The sequence below is a fragment of the Schistocerca piceifrons genome, chromosome 1, assembly GCF_021461385.2.
Source record: "Schistocerca piceifrons isolate TAMUIC-IGC-003096 chromosome 1, iqSchPice1.1, whole genome shotgun sequence".
NCBI lineage: Eukaryota > Metazoa > Arthropoda > Insecta > Orthoptera > Acrididae > Schistocerca > Schistocerca piceifrons.
Window position 1 is genome coordinate 704341619 of NC_060138.1, and position 23708 is coordinate 704365326.

General features: G+C 37.3%; 1 protein-coding gene across 3 annotated transcripts in view; it reads left to right on the top strand.

The window, feature by feature from the left end:
- The window catches only part of LOC124710527 (peripheral plasma membrane protein CASK), a 558968-nt gene extending 544997 nt beyond the window's left edge, over positions 1-13971 (top strand). For 2 of the 3 annotated variants that reach the window (XM_047240933.1, XM_047240934.1), the window contains exon 11: positions 10174-13969. In XM_047240933.1, the coding sequence (XP_047096889.1) occupies positions 10174-10353 (180 nt within the window). In that variant the 3' untranslated portion in view covers positions 10354-13969. Of the gene's footprint in view, positions 1-10173 lie in introns of all 3 variants that reach the window. The other variant, XM_047240932.1, reaches the window with a different exon arrangement.
- The last annotated feature ends 9737 nt before the right edge of the window (positions 13972-23708 follow it).

Consider the following 23708-nt stretch of genomic DNA (forward strand, 5'->3'; position numbering starts at 1 on the left):
CCATTAAGACTGGGCTGCAAACCAACCACAGGACATACCTATATTGCATATGACAAACCTGTACAAATCACATGCAAAAAATAAAAAAAAAAATAAATTGCAGTAGTATGAGACAGCCTGTGTGGGTGAGGCATGAAAAATGTGGAGTCTGCCAGTGAGACTCAAGGTAAATGGGGCCTCACAAAAAAAAAAAAAAAAACCAGGACTAAATCTATAAATAAGCACTCATAGACAAAAATAATACAACCTTGTGACCTACTACAAATGGTCGGGGATGTGACATGGACTTAATAAAGCCAACATCAAGGGAAAAATGATGTTACAAACAATCAAAATGCATGTTGCTAATCTTCAAAAAGTAGCTTACCATATAGTGGCTCTGGCAGCTGCATCTTGAGTACACCCAGCAGATCTGGTTAATAGACACTTGAGCAGAAAACAAGTAGGCACCTCCCTATTGAGAAAATACAGTTACTAATAACATCCATGCCTCACCCCCAGACTACCTCACAAAGTAACCTGATGCAGATGTTCTAAAACAGTATTACTAAGAAAATCCATAGTATCACACTAAAACAAATGAAGTGCAATACGACAAATGCATTTGACAAGAAATAATAATTAAATATTAATATAGGCTGCATACCAAAAGTAAAACAATGATGCAAAATATATTAAATATAAAGAAAACTAAAATATCGAAAATTGAAAACCATGACAACGAAGATGTGACCTATCGCAGTTGGACAGATATGTGTAAAACCAAAAACATGACGTACACAATCCAAAGTAACAGGATATCCATAATTAAAGTCAGCTGCAAATGACAGATGGTTGCAATATGACAGCTATTGGCATACTACACCATCCATACTGCTCAATGTGAATGACTATACAGGTTTGGCAGTCAACTGTTGCGGCACTGCTAGTTACATAAGCCCATCTACCACAGCAAAATCAAATCACATCAGATGGGAAAAATTGGTTTTTAATTATCCTTATTACAAAAACTGCATAAAAATCAAAATGACATTGGTTTCTATTTGTTCTGGGGCCAAAAACAGCAAAAAAGGAAAAGACATTTGTTTTTTCTAATTGTTGTGAAACTGGCGCAAGGCATTTTGAATATGCTGTCCACCATTTTCTGCCGCAAGTTGAAATCCACAACAGGTCAAAGTGTCTCAGGAGTCACATTCAGAATGTGTTGTGCAGAGTGTGCCTTCAATTCAGCTACATTTGTAACTGGAGTACTGAACACATCATCTTTTAGATAACTCCAGAAGCAGAAGTCACATGGATCAAGATTAGGTGATCTGGATGGTCAGGCTCCAGGGAAATGATAGCTGATAATTCTAGCATTTCTGAAATGTCTCTGCAGCGGCCTGTTCACTGGCTTTCCTCAATATGCGAAGGAGTACCATCTTGCACACATCCATACTATTGTACCTTTTCGACAAATGTCAGATCAACTGCTTTTCTCGCTCTGCCACACTGCACTTCCGAGGAACCTGTCTTTTCAAATTTTGTAATTATTTTCTCCTGACACTTAGTAGACATTAGAACAGTGCCTTTTTTCATACCCTTGAGTGTCCGGAACTTCTGCAGGGCTACTGATGCACAGTCACAGTTCATGTGAAAGATTCACGATTCTTCGCAGTGAGAATAGTTCAAAAGAAAAAGCTAAGCAGTCCATGGAAGAGTCAGTTTTGAGAAATCTTAGATTAATTTTCACTTAACAACCTCTTGTGAAGTAAGGAAAATCATTAAATCTTTGAAAAATAAATGTTCTGTTGAAGTAAATGACATCTCTAACAATGTGTATTGGTTACAGCTTATGTTCTGAGTCACATTCATAATGCATCACTAACTCCAGGTATTTCTCCAGACAGGTTAAAATATGCCATTGTCAAGCCTCTCTACAAAAAAGGGGACAGCACAGATGTTACAGCATTTTCAGAAATTGTTGAGAAAGTAATGTACTCAGGAGTGGTTAGTCATCTCAACAGTAATGGGAGCTTAATAAATCACAGTTTAGATTTCAAAAATGCTGTTCCACTGAGACAGCAATGTACAATTTCACTGTCAACATAATAGAATCTTTAAATAGTAAAATGTCACCAAAAGGAATTTTCTGTGATTTACCCATAGCATTTGATTGTGTGAACCATGCCATTATGTTAACAGTAATTACAATTCTATGGTATAAATGGAACAGCATATGGGTGGTTTAAGCCGTATCTACAGAACAGGAATAAGTCATATCTGAAGAACAGGAAGCAAAAAGTTTCTTTATATAGTTTAAGTGATTTAAGGAAGTTTGCACATCTAACTGGGGGTGAAATTACATTAGGTGTTCCACAGAGTTTAATCATGGGTCCCCTTCTGTTCTTGATATATGTGAATGACCTCCCTTCTTATCTGAAACAAGAAGCTAAACTAACAATGTTTGCTGATGATACAAGCATCATTATTAATCCAGTAAAAGAAACTCCAATAGAAAATGATACAGACTTTTGTGTCATTTTGTTGTCACTATAGGCTTGTACCTAATGGTAACCAAGGAGAGGATGTTTTTTGATGACCAGTATCCTCTTCCATAAAACAAACTGCATGCATTTATTAACAGGGTTTGTTATTCAGAAGAACCAGATGTTGCGTAACTTGACAGCCAGTTGTTGCGGTACAAGCTCTTCTGTAATAGTTCAGGTTAGCCTCACTGCTAGTGAAGTGCAAGTCTTGCTACATACACTAATCTGGTTGCTAGGTACTGACTTGACTGGCTGGGCCCTTGGGTCCATGGCAGCAATCTAAATACTAGCAGTCGAGAGGGTGTTGGCAATGTGTTGCTTGCGAGTCTCTAGTTGGCCTTGATCCTGATAGGCACGTTGCTTGCATCTACTATCGATCTTCTTCCAACCTCTTTGCTGTCTGGTGTGTGGGTGACAGCTTATGCCAGCACACAAATAATGTCTTTGGAAAAGTTATCAATTGGTTTCCGGTGAATGGGCTTGCTCTGCTGCAAGGAATATATTTCCTTCAATAAATACAACACATCAACAGAAGTCAGTAGCCAGGGTAGAGCATACTAATTTTTTGGGTGTGCGTATATACGAGAATCTTTATTGGAAAATTTTATATTTTTGATCTTCTAAAGTGACTAGGTTCAGCAACTTTTGCAATCAGAATAATTTCCAATTCTGAGGATATAGAAATTAGTAACATAGAAATTAGTAAGCTAACACTCTGCATACTATCAATCTCTGATGTCATATGGAATAATAATTTGGGGTAACTCAACACTTAGGCAAAAAGTATTGACTGTTCAAAAGAAAATGATTAGAATAATGTGTGGGGCTCGTTGTCACACATCTTCTAGGCATCTGTTTAAATGGTTAGGAATTCTTACAATAGCCTCAGAACATATTTACTCAGTAATGAAATTTGTTCTCAACAATATGGACCAGTTTAAAAACAAGTGACATTCATAATACCAGAAGAAAGACAGACTTACACTATCCTCTACTTAAACTATCTTCGGCACGGAAAAGGATAAAATATGCTGCTGTAAAACTTTTTGATAAATTATCAGATGAAATAAATTGTCTGACAAGACAGCAGTACTAGCTTCAAAAATAAATTGAAATCACATCTCCTTGACAACTCCTATACCATAGATGAATTCTTGAATAGGAATAAGTAAATCTATAGGTATAATATATGCATTTTGTGCCATTTAAGGGGATGGGGTTGGTAATAAAAATTTCAAATGTTTTTTATTTTTTTTTATTTTTTAAGGGGGCCTTGATTCATGTGTGCATTTCTTATACACTTGACACATTCCCCATCATAATGGTTACTGTGAGATTGATCAACAGAACATGTAACTAACTAACTTCATGGAAACAGTCATGGTGGGCACCTCAGACACAAACTGAGGAACACATGTTCTGGTGCGCATGTGTTGGTGTGCATATTCTGATGCTTACAGTGCCATCTATTGGTAAAATTTTCATTTATTTTTTTTTGTTTTTGTTTCATGACGATTCTCCTGGGACTCAAACCAGGATGCTCCTCTTCTCTAGAATAATTGTCTTAACTGCCTCGGCCATCCTAGCATACCTCCCTTCCAGCCAAAATTCCTGCAAGCTGCACATACAGATGTAGTGCTCTCCATCCATTTGCTTGCAGCTGTTCAACTGAGTCCCGCAGCAAGGGTTCAAATAAGTGAGTGCACATGCACACAGAAGATACGTTTTGCCATCAAGGCACATATACAAAGACGGAAAAAAATGCTTCACCAAAAATTAATTAATGTAGAGTAATGAAATTCAGGAATACATTAGATTAGGTAACATATAAAGTGATTAACATTGCATGATCACAGGTTAATGTAAGTGCAAGATAAGCCACTGCAAATGTGAAATGCTGGTACACTAATAACCAGTGTATGTGGATGTCAGTTTGTGGGATGGAGTTTCATACTTGTTGCACTTAGTCGTCAGTACAGGGATGGTTAATGCTGTTTGCGGATGTTGCTGGAGTCATTGTCTGATGATGTCCCGTATGTGCTCAATTGGAGACAGATCAGATGTCAGATGATCAAGCAGGCCAAGGCAACATGTTGACACTCTAGGTTACAACAGTAGTATATGGGCGAGCGGTATCCTGTTGAAAAGCACATCCTGGAATGCTGTTCATGAATGGCAGTACAGCAGGTTTAATCGCCAGATTGACAGACAAATTTTCAGTCAGGATGTGTGAGATAACCGAGAATGCTCCTGCTGTCGTACAAAATCACACCATGAACCATAACTCCTTGTATAAGTCTGGTGTGTGTAGCATGCAGACAAGTTGACCTCCTCCTAACCAACACATAACCATCACTGGCACTGTGGCAGAACCAGCTTTCATGAGAAAACACAACAGACCTCCACAATGCCTTCCAAATGAGCTCCTACTTGACACCACTGAAGTCACAAATGGTGATGGTTTTGTGTCGGTGGAATGCACAGCACAGGGCATCTGGCTCGGAGCTGTCCTTGAAGTAACGGATTTGTAAGAGTTTGTTATGTCACCGTGGTACCAACTGCTGCTCAAATTGCTGCTGCAGTTGCAGTATTATGTGCCATAGCCTTACTCTGAACACAATGATCTTCCCTCTCAGTACTGCCATGTGATTGTCCAGAGACCAATGCCGTAGCGATCATACATTTTCATGACCACTGCTGCCAGCAAACATTTACAGGGGCTACATTCCTGCCAGATGTTTGTGTATTATCATACAAGAGACATCCAGCTTCTCGTAGCCTTATCACACTACCGTCTACAAACTCAATGCGGTGATAATGGCACCTTCACCTCTGTTGTCTTATAGGCACTCTTAACTAACATCAGCTCACTGCATCAAGTCTGAAAGGTAACTAATGTTCACGACCTTTACAGCGTGTATTTAAAGCAAACCTGATCTGTATCTTCATAGCGGTGCTACATCTTTCAGATGTAGAAGCACACCTACCAACTTTTGTTCATGTCGCACAACTCCTTGGTGTTTGTGATCTCTCTCTCTCTCACCCCCTCCCCCCTTTTCAGTATATGTACATATTTATATTGAGATTTCCCATCCTCTCTTCTGCCATTCCCATTCTTTGTTAAAGGTTTGTGACGACAGATTGCTAGACTGCCTCTTTTTGTACAAACAGCCACTGGAACTGTGAAAACAAATAGTGAAGGCTAAGCTGCACTGATGCCACAATTCTGCCATACAGAAGAGAGTTGTGCCAACCATAAAAAGATACATCATAATACTAAATGAAATCTTGAGCTGTACTGACTACTTCTGGGAAGGAACAAACTAAGCTGAGACAGGCAGAGTGTTGGCCTGTATGTAGTCTGTACACCCAACCTACATGAAATTTGGCATGCTGGGGCCAGCCCTGGTTACAGCCTTCTTTATTTTGTTTAATGTCCTACCTAGTCTTCTATAATTGTTACAGTAGCACTTGAAAATGGGATTTGTATCCAGAAACACAGATAATGTACATGTGTCTATGCAAATAAAGTAAATCTGAAGTTACAACTGCAACGGATTTTATTTATCTTTAACAATTTCAGAGATGTTAAATTACAATATTTTTTAACAAAATAGAAACTACTCAGAAAAGGTCACAAATACACCTGTCAAATAATGCATAAACACAACAGCATAACTTTAACAGAAAGTCATGAAATAATAAATGTCCAAAAAGAGGTATGTGAGAAATTCAAACAAAAATTCAGTGTTATTGACACAAATAAAGTACGTGGATGGGCACCCAATTTTAATGTTAGAAACACTAGCCAATCTTTTTTCATTCGTGGCTTACTGGGAGGGATCTAATGGCAATAATATCAAAACTTGAAGCAAAAAGTCTTGCATCTGGGATGACATTCCATGTAAGCTTCTAAGGGAATGCAGAGGAGAATTAGTGAAGCCTGAGACACACCTAATAAATAGCTCCCTCGGCCTTGGAGAATTCCCTGAGCTGAAAATCACTGAAATTCTACCATTGAATAAGAAGGGAATAAAAACAAACATAGAAAGCTAGCAGCCAATATTGTTCACTTCAGAACTTGGAAGATTGCCAGAGAAAGTAATTTCATGACAGCAGTAGCAACTTTTATACAAGAAGTATTAAAAAAGCTAGATAAAGGACACAAGGCAACAGGCACTTCCTGCATATGAGTAAAGCTTTCAATACTGTGAATCATACCACTCTATTGCATAATTAGAAGAATATGGGATGAGAGGAGAAACCCTACTTACCTCCTAACTACCTACCACCTAACTAACTTTATCTTAACACAGAACTATTTCACGTTTGAAGGAAAGGTACAGCACAGTGATGGGCACCCACATGGCACTCTTCAGTGTCAATCTATTTATGGGTCATCTAGAGGCAACCTTTGGAAACTCCCAAAACCCCAAACCCCTGGTCAGGTTCAGGTTCATTGCACTGACCTCCTCCCTCTCTGATGGCTCTATCCACACCTCTATCCACATTAAACACACCAACCACCAACAGTACCTGCATTCTGATAGCTACCATCCCTTCCACACCAAAAAATCCCTCCGATACAGCCTGGTCACCAAAGGACAGTGTATCTGCAGTGACAAGAACTCCCTTCCCCAGTATGCTGAAAGTCTCACCAAAGCCTTCACAGGCAGACATATCATCCACAGACCAATCACCCACAGCTAGTCTGCAAACAGATTTCCCATGCCATTTTACCACCCACCCACAATCCTCCCACCACCCCAAAGACCCAGCTGCAGAAGAGTGCCCCTTTTTCATACAATACCACCCTGGACTGGAACTAGTGAACCACATCCTTTGTCTGGACTTTGATTATTTGCCGTCGTGTGCTGAAATGAGGGACATCTAATACAAGATCTGTGCAATATTGCAGTACCTGTGTTATACCTAATTATCATGCATGTCCAAAGGAACCTTGCATTGTAATTTGGAATAACACAAGCACTGCAATATCATATATACCTGTTCTGCTGCCAATCAATGCGTAGCTTTTTTTGTTGGTATGACCATTAACCAGCTGTCCACCAGGATGAACACCCACCGCCAAACTGTGACCAACCTGTGGCACAACAAGCTTGATTTCAACAGCTGCTTCACAACTCGGGCCATCTGGCCATCCACCACCAGCTTTTCTGAATTGTGCAGATGGGGTTACCCTTATAGCATATTCTTAAATATGCTCCCAAAATTATCCCAACCTCAGCCTAGGGTAACCTACTGTCCTGACATCCACCACACAACAGTTTATGCCCCCCTCTGTCCTATCACCTCCTCCCTTTCCAAAGCCCCTTACTGTGTGCCGCTCTCTGCCAAAGCATCCACCTGTCCTTTTCCCATCCTTGCTCCTCTCCATTTCCAGTCCCCTTTTCTTCACCCACACCCCACTGAGAATTTCAAAGAGTATATTTGAGTCAACTTTGTCAAAAGCTTTCTTTACTTCTACTGATGCTATAAATGTAGCTTTGATCTTATTTAACCAATCTTCTAACATAAGTCATATGGTCAGTATTGCCTTGCATATTCCTACATTTCTGTAGAGCCCAAACTGATATTCCCCAAGGTCATTTTTTACTGGTTTTTGCCATATTTCTGTAAATAATTCATATCAATAATTTGCAACCATGACTTCTTAAACTGATTATTCAGTAACATTCACACTTGTCTGCACCACCATTCTCTGGAAAAGAAATCGTTACATTCTTCTTCAAACTTGAAGTTTGTATACCATGTACATTAGACTGAATAATTTTGTCAAGTATCTCAATTATTCAGAGGAAATATCATTTATTCCAGGCACCTTGTTTTGATTTAAGTCTTTCATTGTCGTGTCAAATTAGGCTCTCAGTATCATACTGCACACATCATCTTCAGCTTCTTTCTCTGCTCTTCCCATAATATTGTCTTCAAGTTTGTTTCCCTCTTTATATTACTTCTACATTTCAGCCCTCCCTTCTTTTCTTAGTACAGACTTTCCATTCGAGATATTAATATTCATATAGATGCTTCTCTTTCTGTCAAACTTATCCAGACCCCATCAATTTAATTTCCTAACCTTCTGCAGTTTCTTCAGTTTTAATCTACAGTTCATAGCCAATAAATTACATTCAGAGTCAACATTTATTTCTGGAAATTTATTGCAGTTTAAAATCTGGTCATGAAATCTATTTCAGTGTCTTCAGGTCTCTTCCACTTATACAACCATCTTTCTCGATTGTTAAACTAAGTACAAGCAGTTATTAAATTGTGCTCTAAACATAACTCCACCAGGTGGTTTCCACTTTCACTCCTCTCCCACAGTCAGTATTCTATTTTATTTTCTTACTACTATTTTGTGTTGGCAACCCTGCACCAGAAGTCCTGTTCTTCCTGGCACCACACTTCTCTAATTCACACTGTATCTGATTTCAGCCTTTAAAGACTAGCGTTATATGCTCTGATCCATTGACTGCCGGTATTAGTCTTCCTGACATCATCATCTTCCTGAGGAGACACACAATCTGAATGGGGGGCTATTTTACATTGAGAATATTTTATCCAAGAGTATGGCACCACCATTAAGCCTTCCAGTAGAGCTGCATGCCCTCGGGAAGTATGACAGCTGTAGTTCCACTTACTTTCAATTGACTAATGTCATAAGGCCAGATTAGTCAGTCTTGCAGACTGGAGTTCCTGCACCTCCTGGAAAGCTTGCTGCCTCTCTTGAGGAACCATATATTTGTCTGATCTCTCAATAGATACCCTTTCAATGTGGTTGCACCTGTGATATGTCCATCTATCTCATAGAGGCACAAAAGCAAAAATTTGTAATTCAACAGTTATTATGAAAGTCTGAACTGTTATTTTACCTAAACTATTCAGCAATTGGTTCACTGTAACATTTGCATGTTTCAGTTAACAAACTGTGAGTGATATGCAGTTACAAGTGTTCATCTTATATGCACAAATAGTAATATTGTTGATTAGAATTTTTAAAGTAAAATTTTATCAAGCTATGCAAGTAATGTAATAAAGAAAGTGCACAAATATGACCATTTGACAGATTTAGAACTGAGCACACAAATCTCAATAGACATTCCAAGATCAGTTGCAAGTTCCACAATAAATAAATAAATGCATTTAAGAAATAAAAATGAATTTAATGGAAATTACTCTGCACTGCAAAAACCTACTATGTACACCAAATCACTATTTTGTGAAGTAATTTTTCTTTTCTTTCAGTTAATTTATGTTTTGATCGTTGTCACTACTATTTCTTTTTTTCTTTGTCTTCTTCTTCTTTTTTGTTGGAGATCAGTATCATGTCAGAAGTGACACTGCAGTTGATACAAATATTTAAACATTTATGTACACTACACAGAAAAAATATTGGCTTTGTAACAATTTGCTATTAATATTTAAGCAAGTCATATCTTTTTTTAAAAAAAGAATAGTGCTTTTTACATACCACACAAATGCAGTTTCATATGAGGTACTCACTTCTTATTGCAGTTATTAGAGGTGTTTTTATGGTGCTGCAGTCTACATGGCGAATTTATGTATTACACATTCTTTATACCATTAAGTGGAGGATCTTGCTTAATCTTATTCTTTTTCTTTGCAGTATGATGGAAGCTTAGAACGATTAGCGAAGGAATCTGATCTTCTGCGGCAAGCCTATGGGCATTTCTTTGACTTAACTATAGTTAATAATGATATAGAAGAGACAATAGCTGCCTTAGAAAAAGCCATTGAACGTGTTCATACTACACCACAGTGGATACCTGTCTCATGGGTCTACTGACAGAAGACACTTTCAGAGTCTACAACTTCAATAAAGTGAAAATGGGAAACAGAAAAAGTGATTAAGTGCATGAATAAGAAGTTACTGTGTTTGTTATGCTCAATTTCAATTCTGGTATGTGTATGTTAATGATCTTCCTGTGGATAACTGCTGAATCAAATAAGAGTGGTATTATGTTTATCTTCAACTCTTTTTCAGGAAAGTTGTGTCACTTTATTTCTCAGTTCATTACTGGAACACAAACATGTAGCTGTAGTAAGTGATTCCAATCCTAAATTTTTAAAATTTCATAAAACTTGAAAGACTTTTATTTATACAAATTTATGTTCTGTGAACAATTATTATTTGATTGTAATATGAACTACAAGGCAGTGTTAAACTCCTGGTTTGAAATATTAGGAAAATAGTTTTGTTTATTGTAAGGGAATATGGATACACATTTAACTATGTTGTTGAATAAGTTTTGTTTGTCCTCCATTGTAAGAAATAATTTTCAGAAGTAGGTGACTGACTAAGTGTCAGTTATTTTGTTGCAGTATTTGTGAAAGGTAGGCTGAATGTTTGTACTGTACTGTTAAGTTATTCCATTGATCCTGAATTGTGTACTGATTGTTATGTCATCAACACAACACTATTGTTTGAATGCAAAGATCAGCTCTAATTCAGAGACATTCCAAACATATTGTTAACATTCCTCCTTCATGTTTCCTCTTCTTTTCTATCATTTACTACGGCTCCAGTTTCTGTGTTCATGTGAATAAATTACTGGGCATTAGCAAATCTGATTTTTAGTTGTTGGTAACTTTTCAGTTTTCAATGATGCTAATTGTGCTGAAGCTGAACATGTTTCAAAAAGCAATAGCACTGTACTGATTTTTCATGAATTAATTAATAACATCCTATTATTTATAGTGGACTAGAACTGCACTGAAAATCCCATTTGTCACATTCTATATTAGTTTACTAAAGAATAAACACTAATGTTTGAATTCTTTTATAGATATGTTTTCCTTTGTATTACATTTTGAGATCTATCCACAAAAGCAATCTGAATATCCAAATAATTATATAGTTTTTAAGAAAAGGTACTAAAATATTTGGAATAATTATCAAAATTTGTAATTCAACAGTTATTACGAAAGTCTGAACTGCTATTTTACCTAAACTATTCAGCAATTGGTTCACTGTAACATTTGCATGTTTCAGTTAACAAACTGTGAGTGATATGCAGTTACAAGTGTTCATCTTATATGCACAAATAGTAATATTGTTGATTAGAATTTTTAAAGTAAAATTTTATCAAACTATGCAAGTAATGTAATACAGAAAGTGCACAAATACGACCACTGTTATAGAAACAGTGCTCTATAAAATTAAGCACAAACTTAGTGTATGCTCAGTTATGAAGTATTTTACAATACAACTGAAGTGCCATCTTGAAGTACTGTGAATAAAATTTTGACTTAATCTATGCAAAATGACAGAACATTAAGTATTAACATGAACATTCTGCCTACAATATTTCATGCAGTATATATGAAGAGGATGTGGATAGTGCTTTGTACGTGTAAGGTGTTAGGGTAAATGGTGGACTTTCCCAGACGTTACACTTCTTGACTGCTCATGCATATGTTAAGTGTGCAGAAGAGGAAGTATTCAGCAGTGTAAGCAGCAGAAGTGCATATGTTTGCATCTGATGTGTGTTTGGCTACTGTGCTGTTTATCTGCAGTGATTTGGGCTGTGAGTGATGAAGCAATATGCTTTCAAGAATGAATTTGAGTGTTGTCCATTAAAGGTGCAAGAAAGTGGGATTTAAAATTAAGAAATATTGTAGTGAATGAGGAAAGATGTTTTCACTATAAATTTGGAAAAACTTCAAATACTAACATTGTTATTGCAATTTAACAAAGTGACACAATCTGAAGAGCTTCAGCTGTGTAAAAATCTTTTCGTGTCATAAATACCTACAACTACTGAAAGAAATATTACAATCAGGATATTGATGCAACTATATGTAGATGGATCAAGAATGTAGAAGCAACATGCAAAAACTAGAAAACTTTATTGAACATATGGGAATGAACTTATGTGGCTTGTTTAATGTGAATAGATTGAGACTCAATAAACGAAGTTTTATGTGCATCTGTTTCTGTCATACATACATGTGTTTCAGTTGCTTAAGGGCCTGTGTGCCCTTCTATGATTTTTGAAACTGACCTGCAGATTAAGTACAAGCAGTGAAATGACTAATTTTTTCTCTCTCTATGTACTTGAAATTATTGTTTTGTATGTATTCTTACTTAAGTCAAATCCCTCTAATATCAGACAAAATCAGTTTATTGCTGGTGTTACGTGATTTCATATTCACAAAAAGATACTTTGCTGTAAACAGTCAGTAAATTTTGTAATTGTGTGTATGTTTTTTTCTATTTTAATAATAATCTGGATACAAACTTTGGGGAAGATATCTTCACTGGACAATTTACCATCAAGAAATTGTTGCGGGAGATGCTACTCTTGTGAAAGATACAGATTTATCTTAATTTTGTAGTTAATGTAGCAGTGTTTTATTTATTACCAGTTTCCTTTTATACCAGCTGTTTTGTTTTATTCCAAAATATTGCAGTAGTTTTGACACTAATATTTTCATACTAATTTTCTTTTTCTGGGAGGAAATACAGTAATAAAGGCCAGTGTGTCGTTAGTCTGAAGCACTATACATCAACGCTATGTTTTGATTATGCACAATGTTGTGTTTGACCACTAGACACACAGAATTTATATTCTGTACCCAGCATTCTGAAGTAAACAGTCCAAAATGACCAACAAATTGTTTACATCAGCATAGGAAGATGCTTATAGAATACATTACTGGAAGTGGCCTTTAAGCACAATCAGAAGTCCTGGGACTGCAGCAAGATCTGCTGTGTAATGTTGAACTGTATTACCACTATAAAACTCAAAGCACTGAATACATATTTTTAAAACTTCAAGTTTATGTTGTATTCTACTTCCTAAAGCAGAAGTAAATTTTGTTGCTTATTTAAGGGTTCTCAAGAAATTGAAGAAATATGTTCAATAAAAACATTGTCATTGTATCACATGATTGATTATAGATAGATGGTGTCGCCCTGAATATTTTGTACTGTGAATTTCTATTACATGATCTCCATTCATCATGAGGTAACTTCAGATTTCACTCTACATCAGCAGTTAATAAAATGGTCTCTACAGTGGTGAGCTGAAACTGGTCTGTGGTCAGAATAATGGATACAAAATTTATCTCTTGAAACTGAACATAGTCAACTCAGTGATAAACATCTTCTCTCATGGATCTCCTACTGAGACATGCTCAAAGGACAGTTGGATATGCTGACAAATAACATTCAGTACACCTGTGAATATGTCATTATTTGAATAAAAATAAATTGTTATTGAGATTCAGAACTCTAGGAAACTAAATTTTCATTCTTTTCCTTTTTGTATTTTTGTGTATGAGTGGCACAGTCATCTCATCCAGTGACTGGAGACACTATTACCCAAATTAGGAAGTCTGACTAGAGGTTCTGTCCTTCTTAGAAATATATTTGATGCCCAGAAGGTAAGATACTTAGTGTTCACTGAAGAATATTTAGTGTGAATTGTCATATTATGATCTTACCAATAAAAACATTAGTGCAAAAAATTCACATGTTAAGCTCATATGACAATAAAACTACGTAAACATGTATTGCAAATAATTGTGTTATCATGAGTATTGATATTTTTATTTGAAGTTATCAGTCACATGGATTGTATTGAACAAGAGCTGTTTCTAAACTTGAGCACTAGTGATAGTACCTCTTGTGCCACTGCAGTACGAACTACAGAGGAACCAAGACCAGTAAGATGGTTTTGAATCAAAACAAGTGTGTTTTGGAGAGGTAAAAAGTTATCTGTTTCTAGTGATGCACTTAACTTTGGAGTGTTGTGTTATGTCTGCATGTAAGTAATATCAAATTTCTGTGTTACCTTCAGAGACAGCTGGTATTATTCTCCATATTGTAGGCTGTATGTCTATCCTAAGTAATAACAATCAAAATGTTAAAATACCACAGCAATATGTTCGGGTTGTATTGGACAACACAATTTCGGGCTGTACCTGACATAATACATAAAATAAAACTGAAATGTTCAATGAAGGCACAAAACAATTAGGGAAACTAATTTCAGCTGAAAGAGGCCGAAATGTCAACAATTTTCTCTCTATCAGTGCTTACAGAAAACTTGTTTATATCTCCAATTTCTGTTTATTCTTGTGCCAGACTAGATACCGATTTGAAAGAGAGTGAAGAGGAAGTGAATTTGATTTTTAATTGAATGGTTGCACAAATGCTGAGGGTTTTTTTTTTTTTTTTTTTTTTTTTAAGTGGCTGAAACTTTTTAAAGACTGGGTGAATCTAAATAAGAAAGATCCTGCCTTATGTGCTGTGGATAGTTAATCAAGCTACAAAGACCTAGCAATGATGACCTTTGCCAAAAGCAACCGCATCTACATGTTAACTTTGCCCCCTTCCCCTTATTTCACAGAGGCTGCAACCACTTGATGAGATGGTTATAACGTCCTTCAAAAATGCATACCATGAGGCATGGTCACTCTGGATTCAAAAGTATCCAAACCTGAAAATTGGCCTAAAAGACATAGCTGGAATGTTAAATTATACCTTTTCAAAACACACTGACTGGAACTAGTACAGTTAGGTTTAAAGTGCATGTACATTGTGCCATAAGACAAAAGTGTTTCCAGTGATTTGAAGTGTATCTCCTCATGGAACAAGTGTGATGCTTTTCAATAGTCTTACCCTGTTCCCTACACATCCATCACAACAAGGTTTATGAATGATAAAGATATGCTTGCCATACATCAACTGTCTGTGACAACATTTAGTTTCCTTAGACCCTCCTTTTCATAACCATTGGATATGTGTTCAGAACCAGGAGCCGATGAACAGATTGAAAAAGTCCATGAAGAACAATTAGAAGCAAACTACCCTTTGGCTGTCTCTTACAGAGCAACAATTTTACCTCTCCTAGCAGTTCCAGCACAAACTTTACAACCATAAAGAACAAAGAGGACTTAAAGAACAAAGAGGACTTAACACTGATGAAATCTAGCTTGAGCAGAAGAAACAAGATAAGGAGGAGAAAGGAAAGAAACCTAAGAAGTAGAAAATTGCCTGGGAAAAAGCTTGAAAGATCAATTTAACTGACTGAAGCAAAATATAGTCCTCAGATGAAACTGAAAAAAGGTCAATTCTAAAACCAAAACCTAAAATAAAAATGAATTTTATGAAGAAAGACAGGAAGAGGAACAACTGACACACTACATAATTTGCAGTGTCTAGTATCCCCACCAGTGAACATATAAATACGGGTCCAGATGAGCTAGTGTGAGTCTTGTGGCAGAGTAGGGTGGAAAAGTACCAAGGAGGGTGCATGTGGAGCATTTTATTTGCAGAACCGCTGATCCATGTGTTTACTTCCTAGCGGCAATTGGCCAGGTCAGTCAGTTGTTACTACGAGTTCAATTAACAAGGACCAGCTTTCGCATTGTGCCATGATCTTAGTTCCACATGCTAGTTGTTCCTGTCATTTGTCCTGTCACGTTTTGTGCTTTTCTCCATGTCAGTCTTTATGCAGTGTTTGGACTCTGTGCTCCTCCATAGACTGACCTGCTTGTCAAGGTTTTTCCTCTTCTTGAGTGCAGCTCCCTGGTCAAGCAACCACCAGAAGCTAGAGTAGTGACATTTGTGCCAAAAGGAAGTTTCACAGCATTGTCATGTCCCTGCATCTACAAAACAGTGAAACATTCGCAGAGGACTGGATTCAATGATACATTTGTGGGAGTTGAGCCCGGGAGAATTGTGCACATATATGGTTCAGCAGTCTTTACTACACATGTGATAGATGTTTTACTAAAGCCTGTTCTGTTCAAGACCAGACATTCTGGCCTGAGCTGCCAGAGATGGGGTGGTAGTGTGCGCCTGAGGTGTGCTTATTCATGTGAATGAATGTGCGCGTGTTTCTCTTTCTGTTTCTTTTTCTAATGAAGGCTGTGGCTGAAAGACGAAGTGTAAGTACCTTTTAATTGTGCCTGTTGGCAACTTAATGTGTCATCTTTAAAAACAGTACATAGCATTACATTATTGATATTCCAACCTGGAATTTTCACTGTTTGACGTACATAAGAAATGACACAGGGTTTTATAAACCTTTTAAGTAAGGTGTCATACTGTTTAATGTGGAGAATGTTACAGTAAAATCTTAAGAGAAATTACAATTTTGAACAAACTTATGCATCTGATACTATCTGGTCTTCACCTTGTGATAGTTGAAACTTTGTGTCGCACTTGAACCCAGATTTTATACTTTTTGTTAACAGTTTGTAAGACACTTTAACCAATATCCTTACTAAATACTGGTATTAACAGTTCATTTCTAGGGGTTGTGAGGTTGCTGGTACGAGCGCTCTGGATGTTAACAGTTTCACCCCAAAATTTGGGGAATCCCAGGTAGAGATACCGGACTTTGGTGTTTAGTGGTCAAGGGTGAGGGAGAGGCTGTGTCCAAGAAGTGCAGACAAAATATTAATTTTGGAGAATAAATAGTTCAAAAGTGACAAGAAGAAATATTTAGTCTTGGCAGTAATTGAATATTCATGGGATAATTCTGTGAGGCTAGCTGTGAAGAATCATTAGTTACGAGCAGTTGGAAGATTGTGGTATGATATGTTCATGGCAGCCATTAATAACACATGGCAAATTAATATATGTATATGTGAGTGTGTATAATAGTTGGACATCTGAAGGAGTCTCAAACAATTTCAGGTGAGGTCATTAAATACCAAAATATTCTTAATACAGGCCAGATAAAAGAAACTGACTTTTGTGGCTAAAGATGATGAGTGATGTTGGTCTCAGAGAGGCTCTAAGAACCCATAAACTTGATCTGTGTGAAATGAAAGTATGTTTAAATTTAGTGACTTATCATTTCACAACAGTCATTAATTGTAGTTCCCAGTAGGTAAAGGATGTAGTGCATAGGTTGGTTTAGGCATAAAGTATAAATAAACACTCATCTGTATATCTAATCTAATGAAAACCTTTCACTTGTCCAATTGCAGAAAGCTTGATTGGATATTATTGTTCTAAAATATATAGGAAATGTTTAAAAGTTGTTTTTAACCATTAAGTTATATGAGCACACCTCTCGGTTTGACTCAATATTTATTGTCACTGATGTTTCCACCTATAATATCCAAATTCTACCACCATAGGTTCACCAATGGGCGAACAGCGAGTGGAGGACAATTAGTTATCCTGTCTGAAGGAGTACATACACAGTGTTCCAGGAGGAATTGTCATTATTCAGGGATAGGACAGGAACAACCATCTGAACCAGAAAACTTCATATGGATATATGCCTTGTTCCAAATGGATTCCTTGATAGAACACGTGTAATGTACATTGCTATTTGTTTTTTGTGTTATTCAGTACCTTGCAGGTTTACACATGTACAACAGTTAGTAAGAAACAAAAACATGTGTTTTTGACAAAAATATGTATTTTTAATTGAACATCACTGGTAATGAAAGTTTGAATGAGGCCTGGATGCATGCTTGCAAAAAACAGGAAATCTGCATCCAAGTTCTGGTCTGCCACAAAATTGCAGTTACTGCTATAGGTTTATGACAATGCAGGTTCAGTATATGTGAATGGTTTGCACTGAAATAATTTCACCTCACTGCACCTTCATTTATGTCACTCCCATTGAGCCATTCATTTCATTGCATTGCATTTAATTAATTTCATACACATAATACTGTTTACAGATGTAAAATTGCTGCATTCTGTACACAGTATTGTTGAAAAAAGAACTTGCCATATACACTACAATACTGCATTATGGGCAAGTGAAATGCATATTATTTTCCTCTGGTTGTTCATGGCATAACAATTGAATGCCTAAAGCTTTGTCCACGGGAAATATTTTTAAAATGTGAGTAGAAACTTGAGCCTGCAGAAAACTTCAATACCAATAAAGTATCTGAGCCAATTAAATTGGGGAGGAGATGCAATTCTTTAATTACTGGCAGCTCAGATGCTTAACAGGCACATTCTTTATGGAAATTAATACTAAGAGATGGCAGAAATGTACTTTGAGGAACTGATTCAACAAGATAAAATTGAGATAAGAGAGAACAGCAGGATGTTACCAATCCCATGTGAGAATCCACAATGGTTTTACTATGCCTTTTCCATGAAAGTGTAGAAAAGAGTAATATAATTAAACTCCATACACTGTTTAATATATTGTAAATTGCAAACATGTTATTGCAATGTAAATCAGAAAGTAAATGTTTGGGGAATATGGCAATCAGTCATGAAACTATCTCTATAAACAAGACTGCTGGGACATGGTAATTAGCCAGTTTGAATTCTCTTAATAGGAGAAACTTGCACCACCATGTTTCAGCTGACAAGGGGAAGAGAGATGGTAGTTTACAGTTATTCATTACCAGATTGTGTTTCATTTTCTGGGTTAGATCCTAAATGTGCCTGTAGTCTCTCATAGATGTAGAGCATGTGACACAGTGAACTGTAATCTGTGTAGCATATTGGAGGACTTGAAAACAGCTTTTGTGCTATTTGAGGAATGTGCCAGCAATGAGTTTTAACTTTTTCTTTATTTGTCAAAAACACAAATTCAGCACTGTAGCCTAATTAAAAATATTTCTTAGTTGGCATCTGCTACGTATTGCTACAGTGTTACCTCAACGAACTCAGCTGTCACTCAATTAAGGCTAAAGTTGCATGGGGAACTAGCTGCTCATAATGGTAGAGTTTGCTGTTTCCAGCTGCAGTTAGTGATCGTCAAACAGACTGTGGGCAAGTCTCTGTACTCCAAATGCCAAAGGCCGTGCAGTTCAAATAATGTAAGTGAATGGCACTGGTTAACACTGTGCTTGATGATGATAGCTCTGAATGTAGGAACTCATTTCTGAGGCATGAAGTGGCAACTAACTAATGATTTTATAGCAGACTACATACTCTTTATGTAGAGCTCACAGCCACCACCTCTTATATAGATATGTACACAGATATAAGCCACAGCTGCAAAATACTAACACAAATTTTTTACAGACGAATGGAAAAACTAGTAGAAGCCAACCTTGGGGAAGATCAGTTTGGATTCCGTAGAAACACTGGAACACGTGAGGCAGTACTGACCTTACGACTTATCTTAGAAGAAAGATTAAGGAAAGGCAAACCTACATTTCTAGCATTTGTAGACTTAGAGAAAGCTTTTGACAATGTTGACTGGAATACTCTCTTTCAAATTCTAAAGGTGGCAGGGGTAAAATACAGGGAGCGAAAGGCTATTTACAATTTGTACAGAAACCAGATGGCAGTTATAAGAGTCGAGGGACATGAAAGGGAAGCAGTGGTTGGGAAGGGAGTAAGACAGGGTTGTAGCCTCTCCCCGATGTTATTCAATATGTATAGTGAGCAAGCAGTGAAGGAAACAAAAGAAAAATTCAGAGTAGGTATTAAAATCCATGGAGAAGAAATAAAAACTTTGAGGTTCGCTGATGGCATTGTAATTTAGTCAGAGACAGCAAAGGACTTGGAAGAGCAGTTGAACGGAATGGACAGTGTCTTGAAAGGAGGATATAAGATGAAAATCAACAAAAGCAAAACGAGGATAATGGAATGTAGTCGAATTAAATCGGATAATGCTGAGGGAATTAGATTAGGAAATGAGACACTTAATGTAGTTTTGCTATTTGGGGAGCAAAATAACTGATGATGGTCGAAGTAGAGAGGATATAAAATGTAGACTGGCAATGGCAAGGAAAGCGTTTCTGAAGAAGAGAAATTTGTTAACATCGAGTATAGATTTAAGTGTCAGGAAGTCATTTCTGAAAGTATTTGTATGGAGTGTACCCATGTATGGAAGTGAAACATGGACGATAAATAGTTTGGACAAGAAGAGAATAGAAGCTTTCGAAATGTGGTGCTACAGAAGAATGCTGAAGATTAGATGGGTAGATCACATAACTAATGAGGAAGTATTGAATAGGATTGGGGAGAAGAGAAGTTTGTGGCACAACTTGACTAGAAGAAGGGATCGGTTGGTAGGACATGTTTTGAGGCATCAAGGGATCACAAATTTAGCATTGGAGGGCAGCGTGGAGGGTAAAAATCGTAGAGGGAGACCAAGAGATGAATACACTAAGCAGATTCAGAAGGATGTAGGTTGCAGTAGGTACTGGTTGATGAAAAAGCTTGCACAGGATAGAGTAGCATGGAGAGCTGCATCAAACCAGTCTCAGGACTGAAGACCACACCAACCAACCAACACAGATATAATGTATATAGGAATATAGCTGTAACACAACACATGCCATATTAATACCCATAAATCCACTGGATGACAGAGGTCTGAACCTCTAAAATCCATTGTGGGAAAAAAATAAATAGTGACTGGTAACAATAAACTTGTTTTATTATATCGCTCACAGAGTAAAGCCTAACCAAAAATGTTCACGTTTTACATAAAACACACATTGTAAAAGAGAGGCGTCAATGTGTGAGAAAGAAGTCTGTTATAGCTATGCAACTGACCAACTGCTCAAGGTCTCCAAATCAACAGTGCCATATTCTCACTTCCTTTTGCTGAAAATTTAGTGTGAAAAACTGCAGGGATTTGAATGTGGTGCCCTTGAGAATGTGATAAAGAAAATATAGAACAACATAAGCTACTGCCATCACTGACAATTATGTCAAAAGCTTTTGGACTTCGGTACTCTGACATTTTTATAGAATCTTCTAACATGGTTGTTTGGTTTTCTTGGTGAGTACTTCCAGGAACTAGCTTCACCATATAATATGGCCCACTCTCAAACTTGAACTAATTTAAGTACAAACCTACAGAAATGAAAATTTGTGCAAGATTGGGACCTGAACCCAAATTCCCTAGTTATTGGGAGTGGTCCTTAACCATTAGGGTTTCTGAACACACCTCTTGGCCAGGCCTCACTCAAACTTACACTGCCACATGTCCCACATATGGTTTCTGAGCACTGTTACTGGAGGTCCTCCCATGCATTATGTGGGAATAGCACCACTGGCGGAAGGGAGTTGGTGGAGGATGTTGACCTATCTACCACAAGAGCTTTATATGAAATGAATTAATTGTTCTGAAATGAAATAAATGGATCAGTAGCGTTGAAAGTGATGGTGGTAGTGTTCAAGAATTATGGGTGGAAACATCAGTGACTATAAAAGTTTGGATTAGATCTGGAAGTGTGCCTAGATGGCTTATTGGTTAAGGCTACTGCTTCTGATAAGCACTAAATCTGGGTTGTAGTCCCAGTTGGCACACTTTTCTGTTGTCCCTATTGGTTAATTATGGTGCAGGTTCAAGATATCTGAAAGGTTTGCAATGGTATTATTTCAAGTTGTGTAATCTCCATCAATTTCAATTTAAGTACAGGATTATCAGCATTTTTTTCACAATAGATGTTAATACGGGCTGACATTATCATGACTGGTGGAAGCATTCATTAGTGTACTATAGGCTGGAGAGGGGGGCAGGAGTTACACTTGGTATGCCTGTCATGTCTTTGTACCACTGACAGCAAGTAGCTATGCTGCCAATAGTTTAAAGCCAGCATCATGATGAAAATTTTGGTTGCCTCTGACTTTTAATTTACATTGCTAAAATATAAATCTGTCTGGATAGCTGTTCATGTTAAAGGACCGCTTCCAGGAGAGGAAGCTGTGCCGGCCATGGATGAAATCCGTTCCTCAGATTAATATCCAAGGTCAGTGTGACAGGCAGCCTTGATGCGATCTTTAAGCATTTTCCAACATATGACAAAGTGAATACCAGGCTGGTACCCAAGTCCTATGTAGGTTACATGATTAACAAACATTTATTAAATTTTCCCACACTTTCACCTGACTAACATTAAATGCAGACAGTGTGATACACACATTCTGTCTCAAGGAGTAATGGGAGAGGTGAAAGGAATTAACCAAGCCAAATGTGTTTATAAGCATGCCAAACGCTGTGTGCAAATGTTGGACAAAGGCACAAGAAAAAGAAGAATATCGTTAAAACATGACTATTAGCAAAGTCTATATTTTCACCATATTTTTCACTGTGTTCAGCTAAGGCTGAATTTCTGGGTTGCTTGAGGTGAACATTGTTGTTCATGCTCTTAAATTGTTAATTAACTGGACAAGTTGTCTCTCCAATGTACATTTTACTACACGTGCATGTAATTTCATGCACTCCAGCAGTCCGTAGTAGTTTTGGTTCATCTTTTATCAGTTTCATAATATCTTCCACTTTATGGTTGGTGGAGAGGGGGCGGGGGGAACTGATTCAGACCTTTACAGTGGAAAACGTGCGGTCAGTAGTAGACACGTGCTTAAGATTCCACCCTCCAGTATACCAATGAAAGGTAGCACCTGCTACAACAGAATCATTCAGTAACCAATATCATCAGCGTCTGTGTTGACAAAAATGGAGATATTGTCCTTAAATTTGTACAAGTTTGAATGTTCTGCAAGTAGATAGATATATCAGATCATGAATTTGTATAGGACTCATACAGTACCTAGATCAAAGACCTTCTCAAGCAAACAAAAATGTTCTCTGGCATGACCATTCACATTATATACTGAATAAAGATGCTATTAAAATCACAGTGCAATGTGTTAACCTGTTGTCAAAGCAATCAGCAGACTTGAAGGTGACCTTGAAAATGCCCTGATCTAGTGTTACAGAATTATCATAGATCATTATCTATATTTATATTACACACATCAAAAAAAGTTTTGCATCGCCCGTGTTCCCAGAGCTCATGAAGACAGACATTGACTGTGGATATTGTATCACAGACACAGTCTCTTTGACTGTTCAGAGATGTCACCAATCCCTCACAAAGATGTAAACAGCCATGCATGAGCAGCGCCTATTAGATGGAGGGGATCCAACAGCCAATCAGATCAGTCATCCCACCAGAAGGAGGTACATATCTCGTGTTGTCTGTAGATCAACCATGCCTAGACAGTCAATACCGCGGTTTGACTGCATCCGCATTGTTACTTTGTGCCAGGAAGGGCTCTCAACAAGGGAAGTGTCCAATCGTCTCGGAGTCAACCGAAGCAATGTTGTTTGGACATGTAGGAGATACAGAGACACACGAACAGTCAATAACATGCCTCACTCAGGCAGCCCAAGGACATCTTGTTAATACTCAAACTGTGGGTAATAGGCTGCATAATGTGCAACTTCACTC